The 18,954-nt window shown below is 36.6% G+C and overlaps 1 protein-coding gene across 3 annotated transcripts in view; it reads left to right on the forward strand.

The window, feature by feature from the left end:
- EML5 (EMAP like 5) overlaps positions 1–18,954 on the forward strand; it is a 115,722-nt gene that overhangs the window by 12,628 nt on the left and 84,140 nt on the right. For all 3 annotated transcript variants that reach the window (XM_086463571.1, XM_086463572.1, XM_086463573.1), the window contains exons 2-5: positions 9,962–10,121; positions 13,695–13,793; positions 14,348–14,416; positions 17,003–17,188. In XM_086463571.1, the coding sequence (XP_086319697.1) occupies positions 9,962–10,121; positions 13,695–13,793; positions 14,348–14,416; positions 17,003–17,188 (514 nt within the window). The remainder of the gene's footprint in view (positions 1–9,961; positions 10,122–13,694; positions 13,794–14,347; positions 14,417–17,002; positions 17,189–18,954) is intronic.

Below are 18,954 nucleotides of genomic sequence, written 5' to 3' on the forward strand. Positions count from 1 at the left end.
TCCTTGGCCTAGTTGAAAAAGACTTTCCTTTAACTCTGAATCCTCGTTACTGTTGAGAGGCTTCCTGGTAGACTCCTTTTCTTTTAAATAGGATCTGTAAGATGGTGCTTGATGTGTATGCTTCTGTGAAAGCCCTGGATATTCAGATACTACTTTAGAAGACACGGTGGACAATCTTTCCAGCTGTATTTCACAGTTTTCTGATTTCATGTCACTGCTTGGTCTTCTAAGCTTTTTTTAGGGAAGTTTTCTTTAAAGTGCCTATTGCTTTGGCCTGCAGGCAGGGTGGATCAAAACCCGTATCTGTATGCTCAGATCAGTCTGATTCTTTTGCTTTAAAAACATGCATTGCTCCCTCTCATTTTAGCAAAAAAAAAAAAATTCCTTATTTTAACTCCCATCCTAACACAGGTCTTCGACTTCTTATTCCTGAAATATTCATGGGGTTGTCTTTGACAAGTTTTTTTGGAGGGTGTCTTGGTATTGTTTGTCTGTGGATTAACATTGTTTTGCATCAGAATGATGTTCCTATGCTGAAAAGCAGTGGATTCATACAATGGGAGTAATAACTCTTCTTGAGTTGTGATTTAAAATGCCTCTTTTTCTGAGCTGAGATAAGCCAGTTTGTTCATGGGAGTTTTTTACTTTAGGCTGTCTGAATATGAACAGAATTACTAGGTTTTAAGATCGGCATGTGGAAATAAAAGGATCTTAAACATATGCTTTAGATTAGTTCCAAGAGATGTCTCTGCATTCAATTCAGCTAACAAACTGCTGGGATGCGTATCCAGTCTGAGAATCAGGACCTCGTCTTCAGAAAATCCTCCCCTATGCACTGTCTTGGAACAACCTGTGCCTGATCAGTGGATGGTGGGTAGGATTTCTGGCTGGCACAGGAGGACACCTGAGCATTCTGTTAAGATTTGAACTTTCCTCTTCACTAGCATTGCTCTGACTTGGGAGTGGGTGTTCGAATTCAAGAATTAAGAGAAATGTGTCCAAAGAGTAACTCTGGAGAGAATAATGTCATTTTGAACAAAGTGATCAGCTTATAGTACCACAGCTGGTACTTCCACTGGTGGTTTAGCCAGATCTGTGACAGATGACATGCAGGGAAATTTTTCATTTGCCTTTTACATTGTGTTGACTATAGGATGTATGACAGTTTGAACTTCCTTTGGCTTTGTGCAAGGTATATTAATTAGATATTTGACATAAAATTATATATAAATAAAATGCTTGATTCAGGTGAAGAATTCAACTGCACAGAAGATAAACAAAACTGAGGCAAAGGACCAGACCTAATAATAAAGTAAATGTGTCCAAGCTGAAAGTCATGTTTGTAAAGTGCTCATAGTTACAGTAAAATTGTGTTCTTGCCTCTAGCTCACACTTTTCACTCCTGCTTACATGTTGTATTTTTTTTCTTTACCAGAATTGGAGGATGACATTTGTAGATATGATACAGTTTTATAACGATGTTCTAAAAGACTCGATGGAAAAGACTTGGTTTACAACTTTGCTTCTTTCTGTTTATGTGGTACATTTCTTCTGACTAAATCTAGTTGGATATAGAGTTAAAAATAACAGTAACCCTTCAATTTCCTGAATTGTAGGGTAACTTATTTTAATAATAAAGCTTCTGAAAAGGTCAAACTGATACAGGTCCATGCAAACATTATACATACATACAATTGAGGAAAAAAACCCAGAACATACTTAATGGTAGAAGTCACTTAAAAACATTTATGCATTTTAGTCATTTAAGGTGAGTGGTGATGAGATGTTTCCATTTCATCAAGAGAGCATGCACACAGAATGAGTGCATTAATTTTATGTTTTGGTTAGCTGACGACTGTATAAACCTTCTCCTGACTTTTAGAACTGTGTTAATCCTCGTTCCATGCTTATAATCCCTCTACAAGAGCAAGCAAGGTGAATAATGCTTTATCTTAGATCCAAGACAAAGCATCTGACAGCATGTGGAAATTGCCTGAAGATTTATTGTGGTGAGTGTGACATTTTTAGCTAAATAGTCTTCCAGAATACTTGGAGAAATAATAGAAAAATTTGAAGAACTGGTAAATGTTTGGTTTGGTGTTTTTTAGATTCAGGTTGCATTTTCAGTTACAGGTTCTTTTACTTACTGCTTTATCAACTGCTGTTTCTTCTACCATAGAAATTAATACCATAAAAATGAATAGCCTTTGGAACATTATTCAGTAATAAATTAATTTTAATCTTTTTGTGGGTTACAGCATATGCTTATGGACATTATGCTGTTCTGTGGCCTCCATCTCATTTTTATAAATGATGGTTGTGTTTTTCTAAATGATGATTCAGATGTTGTCACAAGTGGTCACCTGGCTCATTTGACCTTTCTGGGCATGAAGTTAGGTGCTGGGATGGTAAATTTGAGATAAGTGTTATATTTGTTCTTGGCTTTCCTTTTCTGTAGGAAAACTCCTCTGACTAACACCAGCAGAACACCTGTAAGCATGGTGTTTTCACAAGCTCAGGAAGAAATCTAGCATATTAGCAGTCCTCCAGGGTTGGCAAGATAAAGGTTGTCTTAGTGCATTCTTCTGCTCTAAACCTTCTTTGGTTGGTAATGAAATACAGTCCATTGAAGCACAGAATATTGTGGTTATCTCAGCTTATTTCACTAGCAGCTCTGCCACTGCCTTCTTCCCACCATTCCTTATTTTTAAGCCAACTTCTAATTTTGTCAGGGTGACCTTTCTATATAAAAGAAAAACCTTTCAAAAGTTGTCACTGATTATTCTGTGACTCGACTCTTGAATATTCAGATGATAAATTGTCACATATTCGGATAAGGGTTTTTTGTAATATATTCCATAGGAGAGAAGACTGAATTGCTGTTTAATATACTTGCTCAGAAATTTGAAAGAAAATTGTACAGTCTGTGATATTTTTTTTCTAATACTAGAATATCTAGTATAAATTTCAAAATTAGTAGAAGGAAGATTTATCTAATAGTTAATAACTGTTCTAAATTTATTATGGAGAAGCAGCAAACAGTAATGACTGGATGAAGGATTATTTGAAGGGTTTTACCATGATAGTGAAAGATATAGAAACAAGAGAATTTTGTACCTCAGGCAAGTTTATTTAGTTAACTTGTGAGGTCAGAAACATCGAAAATAACCTTTTTCTGGAAAGAAATTTTCCTGTCTAAAAGATTATTTGACCTTAAATCACTTATTCTGCATATTTCTAATTCAGCAAACAGTGCAGTGAGTTTTTGTACACTGAAAAATGAGTGATTATAACTGTGATAAGAATTTTTGTTGTTCAGTTTCCCTTTCTAGCTTGTATTTCATTGAAATTATATCAGTTCTGATTTTATAGCCGTACTTCTCTCAGTGTCCGCATAATTAAGTGGCTACAGCATGATAATCTTTACCTTAAGCTAAGTAAGTAGGTTCTTAGCCTGTAAACTAGTTAGAATGGGAAATCAGTATTTCCACTTTTAATTTTAGGCTGTCACATTTTTTTAGTCTGTGATCATTTTGTAGGTTTGTATGCTTTTCACCGCTTGTGTTCAGGAGTGAAGAACTGGTTTCTGACTGACAGATCCTAACCAAATCATTTAATAGTGCTTGCGGATTTGTTAAAGGATCTCTTTACGATCATGAAATGTAGTGACTCAAAGGACCTGAATAGCTAGACTGCCTCCCTCTTAAGTTATTGACAGCTGATTGCAGTACCTCTTCTTTCCACAGATCTTGCTCTTCTGTATTAAGTTGTTCCGCCCGCCTGCCCCCCCCCCCCCCCCTTTTTTTTTTGGTTGCTGGTACTGGGGGGATGTGTTTGACAGTTTATATCTAACAGTGGTTTAAAGAATGAGTCTTAAGTCCTTGCAGTGTCTCATGAGGAAAGATGAAAGTTGGATACTTTTTTAGGTGGGATTCCATTTCTTGGTTATGTTCAGGCTTTAATATGTCACATTATTGTACCACTAATTATTATAACCAGAATTGCTTCTTTCATGTGAATAGCTAGTAAAAGATAATAGGACATTGCCTTAGCAAATTTATCTCCAAATCATTTTGGAGTGTCTAATATTTCTGACTTTTCTGTGAGGAGAGTTTTTTTGTCAGGAAAATGCAAGTAAATTTGCTACCTTCTTTTTCAAGGGACACGTTAGAAAAGAAACTTTCCTCAGATAGTAAAAACCTAGTGATGAAAGTGTCAAGATAATAAAGAATCTGGAAAAAACCCAGCACCTCAAGCTCAGTCAAAACGCGAGTTCTCCTGTTGGCACTGGCAAAATCATTCATAATTGAAAAGAAAGGGAATATCTTTTATTTTTAATATCTTGCTAGAAAGCTTAAGTCAATCCCTTCCACAGCAGTGGAGGACATGACTATGCAAGGTGAAAATGGGCATCTGAGTAAAGTGGCATAGAGTTCCCAGATTCTCTTTCCTGAGTTTTCATATTTGATGAGTTGGGAACTTTGCATCAGAGTTGCTGTACTCTTTCTTTCTCTTTGAAGTTCATCCAGTCTTTTTTTTTCTTCCCCTTTCTGAGCATTGGAACAGATAGAAGCCCAACAATTTCTAGGATTCTCTAGATTGCTTATAATTATTTCTTGTTAATCTAAAAACATGGTAATGAGATAAACTGCAGCTGGGAATAACAACAGTTTTAGTCCACCCTCCCTGGCTCCAGTTCATACTCTCTTACTTGTAAGTTGGCTGCTTGTACAGTTTAAGGAATCTCAGAAAGCTATATTTGACAGTATTGATGCTGTGACAGTAACTATATGGAAGACCCATATCATACTCCATAATGAGTACTGCTCTGACTTGGTCTATTTAAACTTTGATGGGAGATGGTTGCTGCTTACAGCTCTTTCTCCTTTAACAACTTAAATAATATGACAGAAGTGGTTTGTAGTTTCTCCTGTCATTCTTCCTGGGGAAATACAGATAAATGTCAGCAAATAAGAAAGTATCCACAACGATATGTAAAATGTCTATAAACATACAATGAAAATATTTTTCTGTGTTTACTCATAGAAACTATTTCACACTTGAAACTGACAATTGATAGATACCTGAAGGGCTGTTACTTCACTGCAGTACTCTTTTGTGCATTTTTACTGGTGCCCTAGTTTTATGAAGCTCAGGAATAGTCACATGAATATATTCTTGGATTTTCCTCCAATATTGTTGCTAAGGAAACATCATCTTTAATACTGTGCTCTTGTCTGCAGCTTGTCTGTATTAATCAATGCCTGTTAATGCTCAGCACAAACCAAGTAAAGATGAAAAAGATCTTAATTTCTTTCATAATAAAGTATTTTATTATAGACTATTCTTACTCAGGATCACTGGCCACTACAAATCTCACACAAATTAGAGGGTCATGTCCAGGTGTCTGGTCTTATCCCAAACAGACACGGTATGGTCAGTTTTTATACTTTTTTTTTTTTCATAGGCTGCCATTAATATTTAATATCACTAATCTAACATAGGTATTGTACAGTGCATGAATCTGGTCAAAATGGTGGTAATGCTTACCTGCTGCTCTAAAAGGGAGAAAGAAGCTTTTATTTTTGAAGTATAAAAGTGGAGCTTGAATGCAGTAAATGGAGAAACGTACCCCTTTTTAGTGTACTGTTAGAATTGTAATTCTGTATTTCAGCCTGCTTTGAATATCTATCTAGGAAAAGACCAGTCAGTCGGAGATATCAGTGGAAATCTCAGTTCTCTACAGGTCCACCAGTTTGGTTTTGTTGCAATAGCAACAGGCAGATTTTTCAAATTTTCTGCTTCTGAACTCTTCTGAGAAGTATCAAATTTTATAGCCAATTTAAAAATTAATTTGATGTAGCAGTTTGTTAGCCTAATTCCTCTTTGTTTCGTGGTCATATTTGCCTTTTGGACATTTTTCTTCATATCTCCCTCTTCAGAGACGCTATGTTAGATCTAACATCTGTTCTTGAAAAGCCTGGGTCAGAAAGGCCAGAGGCAAGCAAGAAGGCCTGAAGAACTTGTCTTGTTAGGAATATTTGTTTCCTTCTTTGGACAAGCAGCGATACCTAATTCATCAGCTTAGTCATCCATCAACGAAGAGGAAGGAAATCGGGCACAAGTTTACAGTCTAGCTGTGTGGGCTAGATGCAAGCACAGTTTCGGCATTCTAATCTGGGATAGGCCATCCCAGCTTTCGTTACCAGGGCAGTAAAAGGAACATGAATTCTCTCCTTCTGAGTGCAGAGCTTCTCAATCCACTAAGCAATCTCCTTGTTCTCCCTAGGAGAAAAAATGCAAGAAAATCCGTATGAGGGGGTGAGTGTACGTAAGTTCACAGAGCCCACACCAACAGATTCGGAGCTGTTGTAAGAGCTGACCCACACTTATTCTTTTCTGCCTGTCCTCAGGGACTGACTGGATGGATGGTAAGCAACTACTTCAAATGCCATCCCAACAGTTGTACACTATTAACACCTCTGTAGAGGTGTCTTGGAGATCTTACCTGGCTTATCCAGAGATAACTTGCACTCATTGTTTGATCCTGTTAACTGCATCATGCCCAGGAGTCAACATAGTCCCTGTATAGCAAACATTCATGGTTATCCATTTCCGAGCACCCATTCTAGTTACGTTTTTTCTTTCTGCACTAAGAAGCTATTTACAGTGCATTGCTCAGGACTGCTTTAATAATGAAAGTTCCTGAATATGTGAGTTGTAGCAATGCTTTTACTCTAGAGGTTAGATCAAGATACTGTATTTTTGTGTTAATTGCTATGCCTGTAAGGATTGCTTAGTCACTCATAGTCCAATGATAGAACTGAAGGGGTGTCCATATTGCCTAAAACTGAAGTGTAATCCTTGAGTTTTGCTCAGAACTCAAAATTTCAGATCTGTAATTCTGCACGATGCCCCATGGGTGTAATAATAGCGAAGACTTTCATATTAAGGAAAAGCATATTTTTGCCATTCGTGTTTCGTATGAAAATCATGTAAATAAGTGTAGCAGTTCCTTCTCTTAGTGTTGGTAATAGAAATAGCAGTTGCTTGACTCTCTCCATGCTTCCCTTTTCCATCCGTTCTGGTAGCCAGTGAGATAAAATACTTGTGAGTAGTACTTTAACCTGTCTTTCACTCCTTGGTCTGGAAGAAATGGTGAGGGAAGGTGTTTTTAGATAAGTATTTCTTCAGCCACTGCCAACAGCTCTGCTGTTCAGTTTCCCTGAAATATTCCCTGTGTCTTGGCATTTTTTAAAAAAGCTTGCTGTTTTAAAATACATATTGTATATTTATTTTCTTCTACTTTCGATGACTGTCTAGAAAGATTGCTAGCAATTTGCTATAGAGACTGAAGTGATAGGGGAAGGACAGTGGTAATTCTACTGTGTTGTCTGTTGTGATTAAAATGCAGGCTTTTGTTCTTAATTTGTGCTGCAGTGTCTCATATCAAGGCAGATTTTGAGTTCAGTTGTTTAAGCCAATATTTTATATCACGATACAGAAAGAACTAATAGTATGATATTGGTATTAGGTATTATTTCACACAGAATCACAGAACTTGCCATCTGTTAATTAGAAAGAGAGGAAACATTCTCTGTATTCACCTGATACGCTTCGAGTGGAATTAGTTGGTATACTTGTGCTAGGACAGTGTTTTCCTGGCCCTTGGTAGTGCCTTTACTGTTGTCCCTTCCATCTCTGATGCATTGTGTTTGTCGCTTCTGGTCTTTAATTAAAAATGTGCTAAGCTGATTTTTGGTCGCTGGAAAGCATTTTGTAAGGTGTGGCATGGGAGTGCTTTTGCATGTGTGTCCGTCCAGGGTGGTGCCTGAGCATTTTTCAAAGTTGCCATTGTGGGGTGATTTTCACTTGTCTGAAACTGCACCATGCACTAATAGTAGAGCTAAGTATGGGATTGAAGAGGTCATGAATCAGTCATAAGACTGCTGTGTTTTCACTTTTTCTCTTAGTTTCAGTGTCTCTTTCCCCACCCCCACCCCCCACCCTCCATGCTTATTCTTTTAACTTCCTTTTTCTTCTTGAATTTTTTTATTGTCCATATGGTCTTACCTCTCCCTTTCTGTGCTATCATTGTAAAAATTAGATCATTTCAAATGCAGCATTTTCTCCCCCTCCAGATGCTTTTCCTTTTACCCCATGCGTACACCATCTACCTGCGTATGGTCTGGGAGATGTGCAGGTGTTGGTCAGGATTAGGTGGCAGAACTGAAGTGAAACATGACAGGTTTTGCCTGCTAGCTCTTTTCTGTATTGTTTTTTAATTATGAAGTTGCTCTGTCAAATAAAGAAAGAAAGGAAGAGCCAGAGAAGTAACTCTGGAATTGAAAACAAGCGAAATGGGGAGATGTTGGTTGCTTGATCCAGATGCTGAGGATAATGTGGAGTAGCAAAGAAGAGGAATTCCGATAGAAAAATTGAAAGGTCGAGAGGCTTTTTACCTTTTGTAGAAACTTGGAAGTTAAAGAATCCTCTCAGAGTTGTGCATGTGGAATTTGTCAAGCAATATCAACCAACTGAAATGCTGATTTAAAACAGCAGTGTACTGCTGTTTTAATACACAGTGTATTGCGTAACATAGTGTGACTTCATGAAATATTAAGCAGCTTCTAACATGGTTTTCTCTTGCTCTTTTTGTATATAGGAAATGTATACAGTCTTTTGAATTAGATCTTTTTTTTTTTTCCTGGTCATTTCCTGATTAGCTTTATCCTGGCTGTTTCTTCCATGTTTATTGACTCCCCTTGCCTTTCCTCTTTGAACTTCACTTATCAAAATCTGTGTTCAGGTGTATGATCATCTTATCATTGCAAAGTGCTCAATCTTTCTCCTTTCCAAGTGATGTTGAGAAGATAAATACATTTAGCATATGTTATTCGTGGTTCTGCCCACCGGTCTCTCAAGGTTATTACTCTGTGATTAGTTAGTGGAGGAAATTTTTTAGCCAAGTTAAATAGCCAACTTTTGAAATTTTATCTTTCTGACTTACATGTAGTATTTCTCACATCATTTTGGACTGCTGTACCTCGTCTGTGTAGAATGCATCAAGTAACTTAGTTGGGTGTCTATTAGAATATGTTCTTACTTACTTTTCTGTATTATGAAATATGAATCTTCAGACCTCCAATCCTTCCTTGCAGCTTGCTTGCATAAACAAAACAAAAAACTGTCTTGCTGACTATTGTGCTTTCTAACTTGGTCCCAGATTGGACGCAACAGTTCTGACTATCCTCTGTGGACTTTGAAAGAGTGGAATATGAACTGCAAGAAGATTCTCTGCAATGATACAAATGTGAAAAGTTAATTATTCAAATCAACTGTTCCCAATTGTTCTATATTAAAATTAAGACATTTAAGATAATCTCATTTTGATTTAGTCATCTGAAGTCCAGTCATAACATCTAGTCTAAGCTAGTCATGCTTTGGCTAGCTGTACGATCAGTGGAGAGAGAGCTTCAAAAGGCTATTCCATCCCCTCATAAAAAGGATGTCAAATAGTGTATGGAATGAAATACTTTGGGAGATGCGCATCTCTTTCCATTGGTGATAGATGTGTGGATAGGTAAACGCTAACTTTTGTTGTCCATCCTTTGTATTTTTAAACATTAAGAAACAGAAAGGGAAAATAGGTATTTTTTTAGTGCAAAAGTCTGACATAATTTAATAAACTTTGCATTTTGGAACAGAGGATTAATGACTATTCTGCAATTAGTTTAATTGGAGAAGGCATGAAGGTTCAAATTCAAGAAAGGTGGTGGCATGTACTGTATTAAGGGTATTTTACAGCTATTGTGGAATCTGTGATTCAAAATTACTTGTTAGTATCTACTATCAAAGGGAAAATATTGTAAAATACTTTTTAAGGAAAAATATTAATGCAGACAGCTAGGCAAACATAAAAGTTTCATGCAAAAACATTTTCTATCTTTTTCTTTGGCAGCCTTGCTTTGCATCCTGAACGTGTGTTGGTGGCAACAGGCCAAGTTGGAAAAGAACCATACATCTGCGTGTGGGACTCATACACTGTGCAAACTGTTTCCGTTCTGAAAGATGTTCACACACATGGTATAGCTTGCTTGGCTTTTGATTTAGATGGTCAGGTATGTAATTCATGTTCTTTTTTCAAACACCTAAATAAGTTGTTTATCTGTCAGAAATCTCATTATGTAGCTTTCTCTCTTTAAGGAAGTGTATTAACTTATGCTTTATTGCTTGTTGTCAAGCTGAGGAAAAAAGTTGGCATTAGTAGTGACTGACAAATATTCACGTTTGGCAAGAAGAGTATGACTTCGAGAGAGTTTTGCATGAAGACGAGGTGGTAGGGAGGTTCGTCTAGTCTGTGGGCCAGAGTTCAGGGTTGCAGCAAATGGTTGGAGACAGTGGACCTCCCCTGTGCAGGGGCATGCCTTGTGCAGAAAGTGATGGCACTCTCATTGTGTTACTCGTCTTGGACTCCAAATGTCTTCAGGAAGTATCTGTCATGCATTTTGCATGTGTTGGTGGCTCTCCACGTTTTGATTGTTTTTTCAGACTTATGTATCCTGGATCTAAAAATCAAAAAAAAGGTTATATTAGATTATAATTTTATTACTTTAATACATTCTCTGAGTAGTAAATTGGTTCTCAGAGCTGCTAGTTATAAGGGAGATAATTTTTACTAGACACTTGCTGTTGCGAGTAAAGAATCTTTCTTGACTGATGTGTTAGAGATGGAAAATACACATTAGGTAGCAGCTGAAGAGGTATTAGCCATGAAAGTCCTTTCTGCAGTTGTGCTTTCCTGGCCTTAAGCAGCACTTCTTCCTCTCCTACTTAGCCTTGCAATGCGATGTTCAGATTTAGCTATATTTTCAGTTTCTTTCCCTTGCTAAAAAGGTCCATACCTGTTACTTATTATTGCTTTCTCCAGTGAGGATGTATTGTAGAGACCAGTCCTTATAAAGACAGTATCAGGTGGAGCTTTGTTGCACAGGAATAGAGGAAAGCTTAGATGTAACTTGTTTCTGTTAAAACATGCTGTAATTGTTGTGGGGAGGTTTTGGGTTTTTTGGAACAATCTACAGATTTTACCATTTAGCTTCCTCATTTGGAAAGTCAGCTTCTAGAGTCAGCATCTTTCTAGAACACCATTTCTCCTTGACAGTGATATCTTTTCTCTATATACTTGTCTGTGGAAACTCGTGTCACTTCCTTACTTGAACAGCCTTAGTAACTTTAAGGTCAAACTGTATTGAAGTCCCCTGACTCTCTTTTTAGAATGCAGTTATGCATCCTCTGTGTGTATTGGAGAGATTTGAATGTAGATCTTTGATTTGTTCTAGGAGTACACAGTACTGATTCATGTGTTTAAAGCTGTAAATGCTTACTGGTTTTTCTTTTTGCTCTTCTCTGAGCTCTACTCCACTGTGAGGGTGTGCTGGTTGGTAACAAAATTGTCTCGTTCTTAGGAGAACCTAGAACATCATTTAATCTCTCTTTTTGAGAAGTCAGTGTATTGGCTTATGTTTGGAAGGGTATCACCCAAATTTTTTGTGTTAGGTATGGAGTAATTGTAAAAGTAGTCTGCATTTACACCTCATTCCACAGTCGGACTGGAATTGAACTGCTTGGAAGTGTAGCTGGAATTGAAACTGATGTTCCTTCCAAGAATGTTTTCAAAGATGGAATAGAAAGGTTGGACTTTGCAATAATTGAAAAATCAAAGTTGGCATTAATAAATAGGGAGGGAGTTTGGATAGCAATTGTATTTAACTTGTTTCTTTTTCTTCTCATAGTCTTGGAGCTTTTCAGACAGTAAAGAAATGATGTTATTTGGAATAGGTTTCTGTCTTTGGGAAAAAATTTACTGAAGTTTGGGATTTGCTTTTGCTTTTACAAACTCACTTTGACAATTCACGTAAAATTGGAAATGAATTTGTCTTTAATGTGTAGGTATTAACTGCTGAACAGTGAAGAAAAAAAAATGTCCTAAATATTTGCAAAGCTTTCATTTATGAAGATTAAGATGTCACAATCCATGCATAAACTGAACAAAAAGACTTAATTTTCTTTAAAAACCAAACTCAAAATCACTCAGTTTCTTTTTATCCGATGTTTAATATTGTTAGGCTTTCTGATGAGGATTTCTATAGGAAAAATAACATTTTGACTGGTTAACAGATATAGTAAAAGTCGACTGTTGGCTAACATGGTCAATGATTTGTGTCAAGAAATCTGTGCAAAATATCTTCATAGTTGAAGACAAGACAGGCTGCAGAGCATAGAAAGATCTCACTTTTTTTTCTGTATTTTCTTGGAACAATCTTTTTTGTCTTTCCTGGTTTTACAATTTAACTGGCTGCAGACTCTTTTTGAATGTTAAAGACTTAATAAATTTGTATGTTCAGGGTCTTGTTGAATTCTGTTTTGAGAAAGAATTCAGAAAGGGATAGAGTCATAGAATCATTAGGTTGGAAAAGACCTGTAAGATCATCAAATCAAACTGTCGACCTAATACCACCATGCCCACTAAAACGTGTCTAGAAGTGCTACATCAACATTTTTTTTGAACACTTCCAGGGACGGTGACTACACCACTTCCCTGGGCAGCCTGTTCCAGTGCTTGACAATCCTTTCAGTAAAGAATTTTTTCCTAATGTCCAATCTAAACCTCCCCTGGCACAAACTGAGGCCATTTCCTCTCATCCTATCACTTGTTACTTGGGAGAAGAGACCGACCCCCACCTTGCTACAACCTCCTTTCAGGCAGCTGTAGAGAGCGATAAGGTCTCCCCTCAGCCTCCTCTTCTCCAGACCAAACAACCCCAGGTCCCTCAGCCGCTCCTCACCAGACCTGTTCCCCAGACTCTTCACCAGCTTTGTTGCCCTTCTCTGGACACGCTCCAGCACCTCAGTGTCCTCCTTGCAGTGAGGGGCCCAAAACTGCACACAGCATTCGAGGTGCAGCCTCACCAGTGCCGAGTACAGGGGCACGATCACCTCCCTGCTCCTGCTGGCCACACTATGGCTGATACAGGCCAGGATGCTGTTGGCCTTCTTGGCCACCTGAGCACACTGCTGGCTCATGTTCAGCTGGCTGTCGACCAGTACCCCAATAGAATAGCTGCTCATACATGTTTTGAAGACTCAAACAAGACTTTTGAAGCTTTTAGCTGTTCTTAATCTTCTATTTGTTTCCAATAAGACTGAAGAAAGTATTTTTAATTTGTATCTCCTGAACTTGTAAATAAATACTTAAATGCTGCAAGTTATATGTGATTAAAGGTAAACACAGGTTTATCTTTAAAGGTAACATGTATTAGAGGTAAACTCACTTTCATTAAGTTCACTGAGGTTATTCCTTTCTTGCAAATATTTCCTCACTGCTATTTGACATGTGCGCTATATATGTTTGGCGTGTGTGCTATATGTAATTATATGTATTAAACATTATAAATCAGAAATGTGTTGTTATCCAAGAAGATCTTACTTTATGATCATGATGTCATAACTGAGGAGATGTGTCTATGGAAGCTTTAGCATAAGATGTTGTATCTTTAGTTTTCTTCTATATCACAATGTAGCTGTTGTTTCTAACTCAAATATGTTATGAATTTGTTGTCATTGCAAATGAAGATTCTAGCATTTATTAATATATTAAGTTATTTTTATTTATTTAATTTGGACATTTTTAGCGTTTGGTCTCAGTTGGTTTGGATTCGAAAAACACAGTTTGTGTATGGGACTGGAGAAAAGGAAAATTGTTATCAGTGGCTCCTGGTCATACAGACAGAGTAAGTATAACTAAAGAATTTGAGTGTCAGTGTAACTTTAGTTTGTTAAACTATGTCTGTGTATACATAGTAGAGCTATGTCTGAAGGAAAAAAAAAATGTATGTTTTAGAAATTGAATTTGCATAAAGTTTGGATGTATATTAAGATATGTGAAGATATTTAAGATATGTGCATTTATTTCCAAAATAAAGTACTTAACTCATTGTTTATTTGTGTATGGTTTTTTGAGACTGTAAGCATGTAGGGGAAGTGCAAAACTAATGCATTTCCATATAGGAAATCAAAATGCAAATAATAGCTTGAAGTTTTCTAGTCTGTAAATGAACCTTAATGTTGTTTTATCATGTGTTGTAATTAGGAAAAGGGAAAACCAGAGAACTAATAGGAGCTATGCATTGCAATTTCAGTATTGAATGAGGGGATAAAAAGGTCATTCCAATACTTCCATTGAAAGCATTTCAAACTGTTTGTTAATTTGCTACAAGTTTACTTTCTCAACTGACCTGTGCTAGAAAGGCCATCTCTGCTGACATCCTTGGCTTTTTTCATGCAGATATTTGATATTTCTTGGGATTTGTACCAGCCAAACAAGCTCGTCAGCTGCGGCGTAAAACACATCAAGGTAATTAAATAAATGTTAATTCATAAAATATTTAAGCTGCAGTAGTTTATACTCTATAAAATATGTAAAAATAAATCTAAAAGGAATATATAATTATAATATGAAAGGTGTCTGTGTATCGCACCTGACTACACTAGACATTTTACAGTATATATATATATATAGTGGAAAACAGACAATACCTGCTGAAGAGAGTTCATGGCCTGATAGGAGGAATGCAGAAGGAATGAAACAGTTGTCATTAACATCATATGTAATGATCGTAATACAATTTAAAAGTAAGATTGTCTAAAACATGCCAAGTAGCATGTTGTCTAGAATCCCAAGTAGCATAAGACAGGATGCTCATGTTTAAGGTGAGTCCAGGTACTCAAGTTCCTGATTCTTGAACAGTTAATGAATTGTTACACTGTAGAGGTGAAATGAGTTGAAAAACCATTTCTTACAGTTTGATGGAACATGGGGATAGAGTGGAAAGAGAAGGAAAATGCTTGATCTTTCTTTTAATTCTTTTCTTTTCCCTGCTGTCATTCCTACCTTTGTCATTTTGAGCATTCTGTACCTTTTACAGGATTCGTAATTTGGACAGTTCTTGTCTTTTTCAAGCAGGATTGTTTCTGTGAAACGCACTACTTTGATCTGTGTACCAGCTGCTGTGCAGAAACAGCTTCTTTTTCAGATTTAACTGGTCATCAGGATTATCAATGCTTGACTGCCATCAAATGTGTTTCCTGAAGTCACTGCCTTCTCCTATGCATTGTTTTCTGTGTTACCATGTAACAGCAGTAGATGACAGCTCTTATGTGTAGGTTCCTATGGTGGGAAAAATGTTGCTTTTTATACAATGAACTTTTAGATTAATATGTATTAATGGTTTATTGAAAAAAGTGTTCAATGTGTTGCCTAGATTGCATACATCTTTGATTTAGCATAGTGTTTAGCATGTCATTTACAGATTTCCACAAGCTTGATTAATAATGATCTTTTTTTTCCTACTTCAGGGTCTAAAAGGACTGTTATGTCAATAGTGGAGTAACCTTTGCCAGCAGTGATTCAGTAAATTTAAGGTGGCTTTATGATGTCAAAACATATCTGTTTAGATAAAACCGAAGTTTATTTGAGCATCTTTTAAGGCTCCATGAAGCCTTTTTAAATAACAATAGCATTTCAAAAATATTTGGTGTTTCCTTTGAGAAAATATTAACTAAAAATCTGAATCCTAGAGATTTATAGGCATTTGGATCAGGAGAAAGATTTTTGTTGATGTGTATTTTTCTTAAACCATCTCTTCTTGTTCAAGGTGTCAATAATTACTTTAATGTATTGTATTTTTTCCTCACATATTTTATGCAAATTGTAGTACTACTTAATCATATTATGTAGATAATTCCAAGTGAACTGATACTGAGCAATTACTTTTCTTAGATGTTACCTGCTTCCATATTGGATCTAAGTGTTTGATGTATGCAGTGATTGTGCAGCTGCTTCTCAAGCAATAACATAATCTATGGCCTGTGTGCTTTGGTTAAAGACTAGTTAAGATAAAGGGATTGGTCTAATCAGTATATGGTATTTCTTAATTACAGTATTGCTGGTACAAAAATCTGTTCATTGTAACTTCATACATTATCTTGTATTAATTGAAGTCTATGCTCAGAAATTTGATTAATTATTGGTAACAGAGAGACTTGCTGTGAAATAGTTTCATGAACATGGATACAGGGACATGCTGAGACAATGCAAGAGTAACCTGTCAGCAGTGACGAAAGAAATTCTTTCATGTTTTGCACTGGATTACTCCAGCAGCTTGTTGACTTTCCAGTGCACATTTACGTTTGGACAGGAGGGTTTGAAGGGCATACGCATGTGCAGAGCTCTCGGAAACTAGAGCATAGCTGGAGATTTGGTTGGCCCATATTGTTTTCTGACAAGAGACCTTGCATGTCTTTAGTTTAGGAGTCATTAGTAAATGTTGGATCACCTAGGAGGAAATTCACTCTCATGTCATTGCTGTAATCACATGCTACTGGTTTATTAGATAGTTCTCAGTAATGTCCACCTTAGATGGCTGCTTTGCCTGATCAGTGCTTCTGATGAGATGTGGTAGGTCGATAATAAAACCAGTTGATAAAAAACAGCAAATAGCAACCTTATCAGACATTCACATGCTTAGATTGCATCTTTAATGCCTAATCTCTAAATGCTTAAAGTAACATAAAGTACAAATACAGCATTGGCAAAGTGGAAGTCTTACATCAAAGAAAGATCAGATAATTCTATTATGAAATGCTTTTAAAAAATTACTGAAATACAACTGACTCAGAAATTATAATTTGAAACAATTTCAGTTTGAGTTAATACAGATATCCCAAACCTCCTTTCCAACTAGTCTGCTGTGCTGATTTTATTGGAAGATAAAGTTGGTTAATAACATGAAAAGTTGTTAACCAGCTGGAGAATTAAAGCAGGGAAAAAGGTATGAATGATGATGTCTTTTGGAGGCAAGGTACTTATCTTTTAGATTTACATATTAAATTATAGGATGTTAGCAAAATATCCATCTTTCTAAATCCCTTTATATTGCAGTTCTGGAGCTTGTGTGGCAATTCATTGACACCAAAACGTGGTGTTTTTGGCAAAACTGGTGATCTCCAAACTATATTGTGCCTAGCCTGTGCAAGGGATGAAGTGACGTATTCTGGTGCACTGAATGGAGATATATATGTATGGAAAGGAATCAACCTTGTACGGACAATACAGGGAGCACATGCTGTAAGTATATCTCTTTAAATTAATACAAAATTTTAAATAGATTTCTGTAGGGCTGGAAAGGCAGTGCAAGAACACCTGGTCCATGTTCCTAAACAGTTTCAATGATAGAGACTCGGTATGTCTAATTTGATTTTTTTTTTTTTTTTCTCTCCTTTCTTTCTGTTGTTTATGGTAGAAAGTGAATGATAGACTGAGAAATACATTTAGATGTCTATTTATGTACTGTCTCTAACTATTACTAATGGGGGACGTAGTAATCAATAGACCGTGGAGTGCATTTAAGTTTACCATTAAGTAGATATGTATTACTCTGTTCAGTTACCCATGCGTGGGTATATATAGTGACATTTTTATATACTGGAGTTTGGTATATAACTGCCTTCTGCAAAGAATATGGATCTGCTTTATCTGACTTTCTTTTGTGGATGTGTGACTAATCCAAAAGCATCTCAGAAGGCCTGGACTCCTACATTGAGGCAGTTGGTGTTGAAACAAAGAAGCAGGTACCCAGAGAGGCTGTGGAGCCTCTATCCACATCTCTGTCCATCTGAAGAGACTCACAACACGGCTGGGCACAGCCCTGAGCAACCTGCTGTTATCTGACCCTGCTTTGAGCAGGGGTTTGGAATAGAAGCTCTCCAGAGTTTTCCCCCAGCATCAGCTATTCTGTCATTCCGTGAGCTGAGTCCCACTGGCTGGTTGTCTGATAGCTCTCTAGACTCCATTGATTCTATGAACTGTAATGTGAGCCCAAACACCTAGCTTATTTGTAGACGTGTATGTTTAGTCATTTTAGCTTGACTCACTCATTCTTCCTTGTCCTATGATGCTGCCTTTTACTGTATCCATTCAGCTTTTTAGAGCAGTGTACAGCTTTGAAAAGTGAAGACATCATTGAAAGTTTAATAATTTTTTTCAAAATTGCTTGGTAAGATTTTCTTTTAATCAATATGTTTAATGCAGCCACGAAGGGATTATGTTTTTGCTACACAAGTTTTCATTATGTTTTCCATATTCTTTCAAAGCATATGGTTTGTGATTAAAGCAGGCAGCAAAAAGCCATGTAGTGGTTTGCAATCTACGCATGCCAGACCATGAGAGTCTCATGGTAGTAAGTCATACATGGTAATATAATGCAAAATTTGACTTCTAACTTGTGCACTTTAAAAACAAAGGCAATCAATTTCTGGTTGTATTAAGATACAAGGCATGAAACTGCTAAGGTAACTTTTTGAAGCTATGTTATTTGTTGGTTGAAGATTGATTTTTGTTTTGGAAAGCATTGTACTTTCTAGATAATAGTGAAGTTCCCTTATTAACAATTTAAAATACTGTGAAAATACAAGCGTACGAATTCCTATATTGCAGCTTCAGAATTCTAGGTAAAAATCAGTAACAGTTAATTATTCTTTCTTATAAGAGTGCGTTTGTTTTAACTGGCAGTATTGGACTGGATGGGACGTTGTATGTAACTGAAGTATTAAAATTGCTCTTTATGATTTGATCAGGTAGAATGGAAGGGACAGAAAGTGATGAATGCTATGTATGTGGGAGAGGCTGCAGTCAGTCTGTAGTAAGAAGACACAGTTTACTGCTGATTTAGAAAAGTGCATTCAGGACAGTTGCAGCTTGTTGAATTAACTAATAATTTAAAAGCAATTGAACTGCTTATTCAGACAGCTGTATAATGACAGTGTATCTGATTATGAATGAAAATAAAGTTATGAAGAACATAAGTGTGGGAAACGTATCCTAGACTTGTACAG

The sequence above is a fragment of the Leptosomus discolor genome, chromosome 3 (assembly GCF_034619465.1).
Source record: "Leptosomus discolor isolate bLepDis1 chromosome 3, bLepDis1.hap2, whole genome shotgun sequence".
Lineage (NCBI taxonomy): Eukaryota > Metazoa > Chordata > Aves > Leptosomiformes > Leptosomidae > Leptosomus > Leptosomus discolor.